This window comes from Urocitellus parryii, chromosome 11 (assembly GCF_045843805.1).
Source record: "Urocitellus parryii isolate mUroPar1 chromosome 11, mUroPar1.hap1, whole genome shotgun sequence".
Taxonomy (NCBI): domain Eukaryota; kingdom Metazoa; phylum Chordata; class Mammalia; order Rodentia; family Sciuridae; genus Urocitellus; species Urocitellus parryii.
In genome coordinates, this window is record NC_135541.1 from 116,741,455 (window position 1) to 116,753,751 (window position 12,297).

The 12,297-nt window shown below is 45.5% G+C and overlaps 1 protein-coding gene across 2 annotated transcripts in view; it reads right to left on the reverse strand.

Annotated features, from left to right (window-relative positions):
- Positions 1-12,297, reverse strand: part of Cadm3 (cell adhesion molecule 3) — a 30,308-nt gene that overhangs the window by 10,898 nt on the left and 7,113 nt on the right. Inside the window, exon 2 of one of the 2 annotated variants that reach the window (XM_026407960.2) lies at positions 913-1,014. The exons of the other annotated variant lie outside the window; for it this stretch is intronic. Coding sequence (XP_026263745.1) covers positions 913-1,014 — 102 coding nt within the window. The remainder of the gene's footprint in view (positions 1-912; positions 1,015-12,297) is intronic. 2 annotated transcript variants of the gene reach the window in all.

Consider the following 12,297-nt stretch of genomic DNA (forward strand, 5'->3'; position numbering starts at 1 on the left):
GTACTCCTTCCTTTCTTAGTCACCAGAACTCTATTTCCAAGAAATAGATAAACTGAGCATTCCCAGCAGACAGGAACCCTGAACAGGGAAAGTATGTGTGCTGGAGTTGATATCCAGCATCCACCAGTCAGGGTGTGTTTCCAAATCAGAGTACAAAGCCTGGTAGTTACTTTTACTGTTTAGAATGTTAAAAATAAATAGAAAGATAGATAGATAGATAAATAAAATAAAAAAAGAATAACAATGAAGAAGACTTTAAGAATCATGGAATCTAATTACTTCATTGCACAGGCAGTGAGGAAATGGAGGTGAAATGACTTTCTAAGGTCACTCTAATTCTAGATGAGACTGGAACTCTACTGACTGTCTCTCCATGCAGTGCTCTTTTTATTGGAATGCTTCTCAAAGTAACTATTTAACTTGAGAAATAAAACTATGATTTTGAGATTAGCTTGCCAGTGACTGAGCCGGCTGAGTAAATTTGCAAGTGATATATTCTTAAAACCTCTCCGTGAAAAGGTTTGAGAAACCTTTGATTTACCACAGCCACAGAACAATTTTTTTTAGCTAGTAATCCCTTTGTCTCCCAACTCCTTTTGATCATCCTTGATTGGGTCTTCCCAGCACCTCTCTATTCTGAGTAACCTATTTCTCTGGAATCATTTTATTTTTGGAAAGAGGTGTAGGGGTACCGAGGTCTCTGTACTGGAGTGAGGGAAGAAGGAGGAGCAGGTGCACGTGAACTTGCTGGTGCAGAACTAAGAACTAAATGTCAAATGGGAAGGAGGAAAAAGTTGTGTGGTAATGAGGGGGGGTGGTGAGGACACGGTGTGCAGGCAAGATGAGTGGTGGATGAGGTGAGGATGAGCCAGGGATCCGAGGGACGTTGACATGAGGGGCCTGGATTCTCACCTTGACTGGCCAGCATGTCAGGGCTGCTCCAGACTGTGGAGCTGATGGGCTCGTCGAGTGGAGCCAGAGTTCCCAGCTCCAAATCCTGCTCCTGCCAGTAGCCTGGGGAGAGAATCTCCATCAAGGATGAGCCCTGCATATACTGCTACAGTTTGGGTCTATACTTTCATTGTGGGGAGGCGGGAGAAGCTAGGCCCCTACGGAAAGGAGGCTCATCAGGATACCTAAGAGAAAGGAGAGACATTAACTAGAGGCCTGAAAAAAGGAAGTGATTTCTCCTTTGACAGGGTAAATTAGAGGAGGATGCTACGTCTTATCACATGCTAGAGGCAATGCTAGAGGCAAAGAGATCTTAAGGATCACCGGGTCCATCCAGTTCTTCCATTTCACAGATAAGGACAGTGAAGCCCAGAGAGACTATAAGTGGGTTGGTGGAGGGCAGTACAGAAACATGATAGATAACCAGAGATTTTTCAGTTCTTATGCAGGATTTTTTTTTCTGTACCATATTATCTACCAAAATAATGACAGGTTTAATAATTAGAAGACACTTTCACATTTAATCCTTTGACTAAATCTGTAAAATAAGTACCCTGGCATGATTCCTGTTTTGGAAGCATAACAAATGACTTGCCTAAGGTCCTACAAATAGAACAAAGACTGGAGATTAAACGTCCAGATTCCAAATACAAAGCTCTATTGGTTTCAAAGTGAGACGCTCATTATCTCCGAGTTCAAGGTCAGGGTTGAAAAAGCCCCAACGTGCCTTGCCAGATTGTCACCTCTTGTGGGGTGCTGAGTCTTTAAGTTTTCCTTTTGGGCCTTCCGCCCCCCTCTCCTTCCTCAGGCACGACCCAACTCCTTTCTTCTTCCTCCTGGGCCTGAGTCACTCTCTTCGTCCTCATAGGCAGCTCCTAAACCTGTGTGTTGGGTACAGAAGTGTGGCGGGCCAGCTTCTCCAACCCAGACGGAACAGGCAGAGGGACAAAGAAACTGGCCCCGCGAAATCCTTTCAGGATCTCCCGCCAGAGAGCCCCGAAGTAGCCAATCACGTGCCTAAACACTCGGTGAGGTCACCGGCTGCTGAGCAGAGCCTGGGGTGGCCGCTCCTCCCTGGCCCAGGAGTCCCCGGGAGAACTTGGCCAGTGGACCCTGCGCTGCGCTCCTGAGCCAGCGGGGGACCCGCGGCTGGGCGCGGGGGCAGAAAGGACAAGAAAGGAGCGCTGGGACCCAGGCAGGACAGGTGGATGGGTAGAGACCAAAGTAAGAAGTGGGGCCAAGGCTCTGGGTTCCCGGGAAAGAAACGGGGACCAGGATCAGGGAGAGAATTGTTGAACCAGAAGAAAAGGGAAAGAGGGGGAGGGGGGACAAGGGGGAGGGGAAAGAAGAGAGGGGGGAAAGAGGGGGCAGGGGAGAGGGGTGGGAGTCAGGAAGGAAGGGTGAGTACCAGGGAGTCTTGCATCAGAAAGGGCTCTAAGAGAGAGCTTTGGAGGTCCGCTGCCTCCGTGGAGGCAGCTCCCCTTTCCCGGACATCTCCCAGGAAATTTGAAAAAATTGCTCTGTTCTGCCCAACTGGGGAGAGGGAGTAAGGCCGAGAAACCAGAAGCCTGTTAACAGGTAGCAAGTAGCAAGCAGTGGGCAGGGGAGGGAGTTGAGGGCTGCCCTCCTGAGAGGCCAAAAAAGGTGGGGAGGAAAGGAGGAAAAGGGGCCAGAGAAGGGTCCAGGGCTGTCAAGTCCAGCAGAGAGGCAGTCCCTGGACGCCCAGCCTTTGCCGTGCTTCTTTCTCTGGACATCAAGAATGGAAGAAACTTGAAGTCCGTGAGTGTCTCCTATTATTTTCCAGGTTGTGTGTCTGGGTGTGCTGTATCAACGCACAGTAGGAAAACCAAATGGGTTGTACAAAGGTGTGGGATGGTGGAGGGACAGAGAGAAGCCAGAGAAGGGGGTCTCTGCTCAGTCCCACAGTACTGGTACCCAGTGCACAAAATCAGCACCAAGCAGTGCACTTGCTCAGTTGAGCAGAGGAAATAGCCATCTTAGGGGACTTTCAGTTTGCAGAGTGGATTTTTCAACCATGAATTCCATTAATCTTGAAACAGTTCTAGAGATAGGTGGCCATCTTTAAGATGAAGTCCAGAGAGTATCTAAGGTGCACCCAAAGAGCATACCTCTTATGAATCCTTTCTCTGGTGGTGCTCCTCCCCAAAACTTTTTGAACAACTCCTGTTTCGGCGTATTGCATTGTGATGGACTTATTTAGCTCCCATTCTCCTCTGCTAAATTTTGAGCTGGTTAAGAGCCGGAGCCTCACCTTTTTCCTATTTGATCTTTAGCACTTAGCCCATCGTGGGCTGTCAGTACATTTAATTGGCCCTGGTAATGCGTTCGGCTACAGTTGGTCTTGTGCTAGGTGTACTGTTAATCAGGCAGAGTATGCACTGTGTCCTACAGCTTGGCTGTAGTCTTCGTTCTCCTGATTCTTCTCTCATCAGTGATTTTTTTTTTCAGCATTCTGCTCATGTGCTTTTCTCCTTGTTTATATTTCTTTGATCCCTCCCCTCTTCCTGCATTTTGTTGTCACTGGTTTTGTCTGCATAGGAAGAATAAATGCAATGGTGATGTGTGTCATTCAAACCACCCGGAGTTGTCCAGATGAGGGGAATGGTGGCAAACACCTAAAATAAATGGCATATTTGGGATATTTATGATATATATTGCCTCTGTAGGTTTGCAGAGAACTCACGTGTTTTAAGAATGTTTAAGAGGTGGCTGGGATCCACCCCCCTTGGGGGTGACATGTTTTTCTCTCTAGTACTAAAAGGTACTTATGATCTCATGTCTTCTCTTGAGAATTGTCTGTTTATGTGTCCAAAAGTTTCCTTGCCGTTTTTATGAAACTGTAGACCTGTACTGATAAATTCTGAATGGTCACTCCCCTGGGAGTGAATGAGTGACTGTAATGCCATCAACAGAAGCATGGATAAGTAGCAGAAATTAAAAGCTGGTTTATGAAAGGCTTGCATCTTCTTGGGTTTCAGATTTTATCAGTCATTTATGACATCATCATGATTTCCCTCAAAGAATTCATTTTGGAAAGGGAAGGGGGACCAGGAGTGTTCTGAAAGGTCGTTATCGACTTTGAAGTGGAATTAGTAAGAATTCTGCTCAAGGACCTTGGAAGGAGTTTCTGTCACATAAGTCAGACAATTGAGACCACACAACCATTACCGAAGGAAGGCCCTTGCTGTTTGGGTAGAACAATGGATGGATGAAAAGACTGGTTAAGAGCAGGAGCCTTACCTTCAGTCATATTGGTCACGTTTCATATGCTTAGAATCCTCCACTGACTCTCCAGATAACATCAGATGTGCTAAGCTGGCCTTCAAGGTCCTTTAACAGTCTGAGGTCAAATGCCTTTCAATTTTGTCTTTTCTCCACTAAACTCATCCCATATTCCAGGCGTACGAGCTATTTAGAATTTCATTTGCTCACCTGTGTCTATTCCCCTTTCTGTAATAGCTTGGTTGCTGATGCTCTGCACCACATGTCTAAACCCTGTCTCTCCTTAAAGCCTACTGTTTGTAAGCACCTGTTTCAAGAAGTCGTCCCTGTTGGTCACACATGAGGATAATGTCACATTTCTCTCAGTTACAACACTTTATCTGCTTTTCTTAAATGATGAATCATTTTTCACTTTGTGCTTCACATTTAGCTTCCCTCCTAAATTATAAAAGTTCTACAAGCAGGGTTGATATCTGATTCATCTTTGTATCCAGTACTGACCCCATACATAGAGCATATTGCATATAGCAGGTGCTCGATAAATATCTAATTATTAAATGAATCAGATGCTGAACATCTACTATTGTGAGACATAGGCTCAAAATCTGTCCAGACCCAACAGAATAGGAAACATCAGGCCAAGGAGAGGGGAGACCTCCTGGAAATGGAAGCTCTAGAAATATACAAGACAGAGGGACTTCATATTTATCAATACTTTCTGTATGTCAAGATTCCAGTAAGTTGCTCCATATACTATATTCCAGACAAGATTTTTTTTTTTGTGTGTGTGTGTGTGTGTATGTGGTACTGAACCCAGGGGTGCTTTACCACTGAGCTACATCCCCAGCCCTTTTTATTTTGAGACAGGGTCTCACTGAGTTTCCCAGACTGGCCTTGAACTTGCAATCCTCCTGCCTCAGCTTCTCAAGTAGCTGGGATTATAGGCATGCACCACTGTATATGCTTTTTTTTATTGCTTTAATATTTATTTTTCAGTTTTCGGCGGACACAACATCTTTATTTTACTTTTATATGGTGCTGAGGATCAAACCCAGTGCCCCGCACATGCCAGGTGAGCACGTTACCGCTTGAGCCACATCCCCAGCCTCACACTGTATATGCTTTTAAGAAGCATTATCATGCACATGTTAGAGCTCAGTGAAGGAAACTTGTCCATATAATTCATCTAATAAGGGTTGGGATGTGATGGACTTTGAACTTAGTTTTCACTGACCACACAGCCCAGGCTTTCTGCATCTTTTCACTGGATACACTGTTCTCCTTTGCAGAATTATGTGTTCTGTGTGTGTGGTGGTCTGTTAGAGATAAGAGGGGAAAGATCCCTTTTTTGTGTTGCCTTCCGGGAACGGCTCCCCTAAACCCTATTCGTGACGCTCACCTGCGGTATGATAAGAACAGCACAGCAAGTTGGAAAGAGCTGCTTCTGCTGGTGGTGATGCTATGATTGGTGCCCACTGAATCACATTTTCAACTATATTTCTGCATTGTTCACTATACCTTTGGTCCTCTTTCTTGTACCCCTTCCGTGATTCACGTTGTGGGATTTTTAGTTCATCAAGCAACAGACATGTTTAATTAAAACTAACAAAATCTTTTCATGTTGTTGTAGCATTGTAGCACTTAGGCTTAAAACGAAAAGATTATCTTCTTGTTTGCCTTCAGTTGCTTTGGGGCTTCTTGATTCTCGTCTTGTTTACCCATGGGTTCTGGTATCTTTAGGATTCTCGGCATTTTAAAGGACAAAGTAGCCCTTTCACCCACTGGTTTCCTTCTGATTGATTGTTCATATTAAGAGCAGCAGAGGTGGGAATTGGAGACTTACTAATGTGCTTCTTTAAAGCATACGTTGACACCTGTGATTCAGCTCTTCACTGCAAGCACAGGACCTCACACATAGTAAGTGCTCAATAAATATTTATTGAATAAATAAATGAGTGACTCAAATGAATAAAAATGTATTATGTCTCCAATTTAAGTGACTCTTGGAGGGAAGTCTATGATAGTCTGCCAGTGTAATATCCTTGATTGCTTGGTTTATGTATCTTTCCTGCCCTGTGTGTTTGGAGAGCTACAGTGCCTGGGCCCTAGGGCTGTAAACAGGGTGCATATTTGGGATGGCAGGACCAGGGGGCAGGAGCCATCCTGCATAAATGCTGATGGTCTTACCAGTGCTGGGGGCCGGAGCCCCACTTCCCTGATGGTAGAGAAAACCTGCTCCCTGAGTAGGAGTTGATGGGGATGATGATGATGGTGGTGATGACTCAGCATTTCTCTAGCTCCAGAGTTAAAAATACTGCTCCTCCCAGCCTACTTGTTATTCCTCACGACTACCATGACAGGTGGGTGGAGGAGTGTTATCTCCAAGGCAAACACATATTGGGGGCTGTGGCCCAGAATACTGAAGGGACCCACTTTTAGAAGGGTGCAGCCACCATTAGGAAGCTCACTGCTAGGCTCCTTGACCAGAGTCTCCCACTCCTAATTTCTCTCCCACTCCAGCGTCTTCGTGAATTCTTACGTATATTTGAGTTGGACATGGAAGGGAATGGCCGTGGTAAAATCAGACTTCCAACTTGACTCCTGGGGCTTTGCTTTATGCTTGGAGCCACAATTCTGTTTGGCAGACAGCGGCTGATGGTGCATTTGGAGGAAATGGCACCCATCTGAAAGCCCGATTCGATAACTCTAAGATATGGGGGAGTCATTTTGACTTTAAAGCAAAAAAAAAAAAAAAAAAAAAAAATTCCCTTCTTCCCACAAAAAAAAAAAAAACAACAAGAAACAAAATCTACCCTGATGACAAAGAACTCTCTTGACACTTCATTTCTGATAGTTACTCTGTGTAGCCATGATTCCATCACATTTGCTGAAGTCACTGTCGAGTCACCAGTCCTGGACTCGGTTGGCCTGTGTTCCAAAATATTCCCTCCTTCATTCCCCCATTCCCCTCTAATTTGGCCTGCCCTCCCCTAAATTTGCTATTCCCTAATATCCGTGATATTCCAGCACGGTCAGATGGAAGCTAGGCCCTAAGAGGTGGCCCAGAGTGTCTTCAGGGACCTCCTGTGTTTTTAGGTGCCGGGTGTATGTTCCTTCTTTTCTGTTGCTCTTCAGGGATGAGCCTTGGTCAGCCCACCGGCAGGCAGCAGAATGTTCTCAAGGACCTCCTTCCCTGAGTTCTGACCCGCTCCAGCTAGCAGGCACTTCAGAACTTCCCAGCTGAGTCCTGCTGCGGGAGCCTCCCTCCCTGATCTGGGCCTGGGGATGCTCGCTCCCTGCTGCTCTTTCTGACCAGGCTACCCTGCTCCTCCTTGCTCCTCCCTCTGTTATGTCTGCTGCTGTCTGGTTTCTCCACCTGGAGCCTTGTTTATCAAGGAGCCTCTTAGGCCCCCTGTGCCTGCTGCCTCCTGGCTTTGCTGCACTCTCTCCTAGGACGCATGCCAGATAGAATGGAAATAGGTGGTAAATGGGGGTAGGGACAGAATCTTCTCTCTCGCAAGTTTCTAGCATGTGGGCGAACCCCTCAACCTGGTAAAGCTTAGACCAGACATCTAGGATTTATAGACCTAGAGGTCTCACACCATTAGGTTATCCAAGAGATTTAGGGTCTGGAAGGACTGAGCCTGGGCTTCAACAGATTTTATAGTGCACCTCGCAGAGATCTTTTGGTTCTGGCCCCCCAAGGTTGAAAATGAAAGGTTTTTATTTCCTGGGTTTGTAATGGTGTGTGATTGGGTGAGGAGAGACTCTCTGGGGTAGTTTGGTTAGCTTGTTGTGGTGGGCGTGAGGGTGGGGTTAAAATAAAAAAAAAACACTTATTTTTCTGTTAACTCTTGGTTCTTATTAAAAATATGGCTGGGGATACAGCTCAGTGGCTGAGCACTTGCCTAGCATATGTGAAGCCTTGGTTTCTCTAGTACTAAAAAAAAAAAAAAGAAACAAAAACAAACCCAAAAAACTCCAAAACAAAAACCAAAAAAAAAAAAAAAACAAAACAAAAAACAAAAAACAAAAACCCAAAACACATCACTGACTCAAAAATTTTCCATAGCCAAATGTTAAGAATAAAGTATCAAACTTATTTATTTATTTCATGTATTTCCTAAAGGACTGCAGTCAATTTGTATATCTGGTCATTTTCTACCGACTCCTAATGGCCAGAGGTGGTTTTTATTCTTATGATCTTTGATTCTACCAGAAAGGATGGAACTCATGCCCTTTCTGACTCTTTATTGCCCAAATTCAATAATTCTTTTCCTCTTTCTGTTTACACCTCATTCTACCTAAAATAGTTTCCCCTCTATGATTTTTTTAGAAGTATAGGCTTTTAGAGTTGTTTAGACCCTAAGTGGTATTCACTCTGACCCTCCCGTGTGTGTGTGTGTGTGTGTGTGTGTGTTGGTTTAGGCAGTGTTGAGGATTGGAGCCAGGGCCTTGCACATACTACCACTGAACCACATCCCCCAGCTCAGCCTTCTCATTTGAACAATGAGGAACCAAGGCTCAGAGAAGTTTAGGAGCTCAAGCATGGCCACACCAGCAGTCAGTGGGAGCTGTGGTTATAACCCCAGTCTCCTGAGCCTGTTGTCATTTTATAGCAGGATCCTTGTGGACTAGCTTACTCAAAGCTTACGTTACTGATACGTGTGATTGCACACCCAGTGACATTCACCCTCCCTACTTCCCTGTCTCCCCTTAATGGTAGCGAGGAACCCCAGGACCCTAAACCTCAAGGAAACGAAATCTACTAAATATGAGGTTGGTTGGAGAATCTGGGGGCCAGGGGGAGAGGAGGAAGGAGTTCCTGAAGATGCAGCAGATGGAATCTTCACAAATTTCAGGCCTTCCTGGCATGTTCTAGTTCCCACAAAAGAGGAGGCTGAAGGGCAGAAGCTACGGACATGTCCTTAGGAGCTAAAAGGAGTGACTCTGAAGATAGGTTTTGTGTGTGTGTGTGTGTGTGTTGTGTACGTGTACCTGTGCATATATCTGCCTGCATGCACGTGCACTTTGGAGCGCCGTGGCCATGCAGAATTGAAGTGGGAGACAGGGGCTAGAAGAGATGAGAGAGAAAAAGCAGAGGAACATGTCCTATTCTTAAGCTCAAGAGAAAAAAAATCTGGAGGCAGAAGTGGGCTTGTGGTAGGCTGGGGCTGGGGGGGCCCTCGGAGACTTAGTTAAGATTCCGAGGCGCAGAGGCTGGCAAGTGGGTGGCAGGGAAGGAGGGGGGGACAGCTGTTGCTTTGATTTGCTATTGAGTCAGTGTTCTGGGTGCATTAGCACTGGGAGGGAGCCCTGGGCTGGCCCCCAACCAAAACAAGCCCCTCTGCCGCCAATATTGACTCGTAACAAGGAGAACTGCAGTCAGGTGGAAAAGGGGGGGATCTGATCCCCCAAGCGCCCCTTTCTTGGCTTAGCTCCTTCCTTCTAGGGCTGGGCCGTGTGGAGGTGGAGGAGCATCTAGCGGTTCTGCGCTGAGAGGCTGTGAGGGTGGGAGGGGGCAAGGCACAAGGCAGGGCGGAGTGAGGACTTGAGCTGGTTCTGTGCAGGTACCGACTCTTGTTGGGAAGATGACAGCTTTGAGCCATTTTCGGAGTGTCTGTTTACCCCGTCTCCTCATTTCCTTCCCACCATGATCACATACTTCAGAAATCAGGATGGGTCTGGCTTGGGCTCTGCATTCTAATACAACAGAGTCAAGGGGTTGGACTTTGAGTTCTTAGATATCCTGTTAAACTGAATGCAAGGGGGGGGACTTTGTACCCTTTCCTTGAATTTACCATGCTTTCACACATATGTAATACAACTGGGGGGGGGGAATCCTCCATCTGAAGAAAGTATTTGGGAAAAGATCCATTGAACTCAGTGGAAGGGCCTCTCTAGCTCCCTGGGCCTCAGGACCTGTCTGAATACACCAATGGATTCCTTTCCCGAACGGTCTCCATCTCACTCTCCTCTGAGTTTTATGCTTGGCTGCAGATATTTTAGGATGATGTCTTGGTGTGTTGGGCTAACAATGCTTTGCAAAAGTTTAATTTGTTAGAAGGCAGGCAAGAAAGCATGTATCTCTGCTGGTTCTGATCTTCCCGACTTGTTTTTACTGCTTGCCTTCCCTGGGTGATCAGAGTCAGGGTGCGGATGACAGGTTCAGGGCAACGGTTAGGAGCATTACATGAAGGAAAATGTGTTCCGCTCTACCCACCCACACGACTCCCGTTTCCCCAAGCCTCACCGAGATCTAGCCTCCCCCCCCCTCCATTCTTTTCACTTAAGAACTAAACAAAACCAAACTGTATTTCTAAAACAGCGGCACTCAGTTCACAGGAGCCTTACTTTGTGCCTTCCTGGGAATTGAACTCTCCCCCGAAACAGACAACATTCCTCCAAGTCTACAGATCTCACAATCCCCCAAATGGCAAAGAATACTGTTTTGACAGAAATATATCTTCCGCTCTTCTTAAACCTTCACTGAGTGTCTCATCTTTGATGTGGATATACGCTCATTTTTGCTCTCTTAAGACGCATGCGTTCTCCAACCTGCTGACTCTTTTCCTCCAACACACATAAGAATGCACTGTGATTCTCATTATCCATATCTCTGTTTTTATTCTTTTTTCTGACTTATGTTATTATGACCCAGATACAGAGCCCTTTTCACATGCCCATGTTAATCAGAAACCCTTACTTCCAGAAAACCATATGGCTTACACTCAGAGATTCTCCCCAAAGCAGAATTTAGGCTCTTTCTTCTGTTCAAACTCCCCAGGAGAGGGCCAAATCCTCTCCTCCCCAGGGCTGAGGCTCAGTCCATCTGTCACTGACATTGGACTCCAGGGCTTGGAAACCAAAAAAAGAGTTGGCATTAAACAGCAGTTGAGGATAAATGACAATATGAGAGACCCAGGAGCTTGGTGATGGTGTTTTTTTGTTGTTGTGGTTGTTATATTTGGGTGAGATTATAGGATAGAGATCGGAGGGGAAACATAGAATGTATGTTTGGAGAGATTTCATTCTTAAGAAATGAAAGAACTAGTGAGTGCCCTTGTCCCACTGTAATTTTTTGCATTTTGCTGGGTGACAAATGGTTAGGAGCAGATGGTAAAACTGGCCCCTCGCTTTAGAATAACGGAAGAACTTGGCCGCAGGCTCTTTCAAGACTGAACATGATGATAGATCCCTAGCTACCTGTCATTGATGTGCTTATTAGAGTCTTGCTGGGTTTCCAAGAAGTATCAGATACTGAAGTCAGAGACTCAATAAACTAGTTCACCTTCAGGAGCTTTTTACCCACCCTGTCTGAGGCTTTGGCTGGAATTCTAGATTCAGAATTGGAAGCAAAGAGCCAGGGCCGAGGAGATGAAAAATAAACATGTGAAACAAGAAACGGCATATTCCCAGTGAAATCCAATATGGGAAGCACTAGTTCTCCATCTTACCTTGCCAATATTTGGGAGTCTATGACGGAAAGGGGAGAGACAGGTAATGGCCATCCTAGGGATGAATGGCATCAGCCTTCATTTCTTTTTCTTTTTTCTTTTCCCTAGGGCAAGGTGATGCACCTGACCTTCTTGACCCTGAGCTGGAAGTAAATGACCTAAAGGTGCTTATAATTAGCAATCAATACACAATTAGTATAAGTCTAGCTTGTGGGGGGAAGGGAAAAGAAATCCTTAGAGCATACAGTATTTTAATTCTTTTAAATATTATTTAGCTTTCTTCTCCTTCTCCTGTAGACCCCCCCACGAGAAAGGGAGAAAGAGAGATGAGAGGGTTAAAGAATCCCAGACATAAAAGAGTTCACACAGTGGGATGATATATATATTTAAAAATATGTTGGACTCCCTTCATTTGAGTCTTTCCTGAGACGTGTCTGTTCTTTGTGAGAACTGGGTCTTAGGGAGATGAGTAGGTGCCAGATACTCCAGATGTTACTGTAACCCCCATTCTGTCTTCCTGAAGGCTTACTCATAGAGATAAATCACTTCTATTACCTGTCCTTGAGGATGAAACTTCTCCTTGATTCAAATGAGGGAAGGAAGGAGGGGCTCTAGAAATTTATTCTGGAAGCCTGCTCCCCTACCT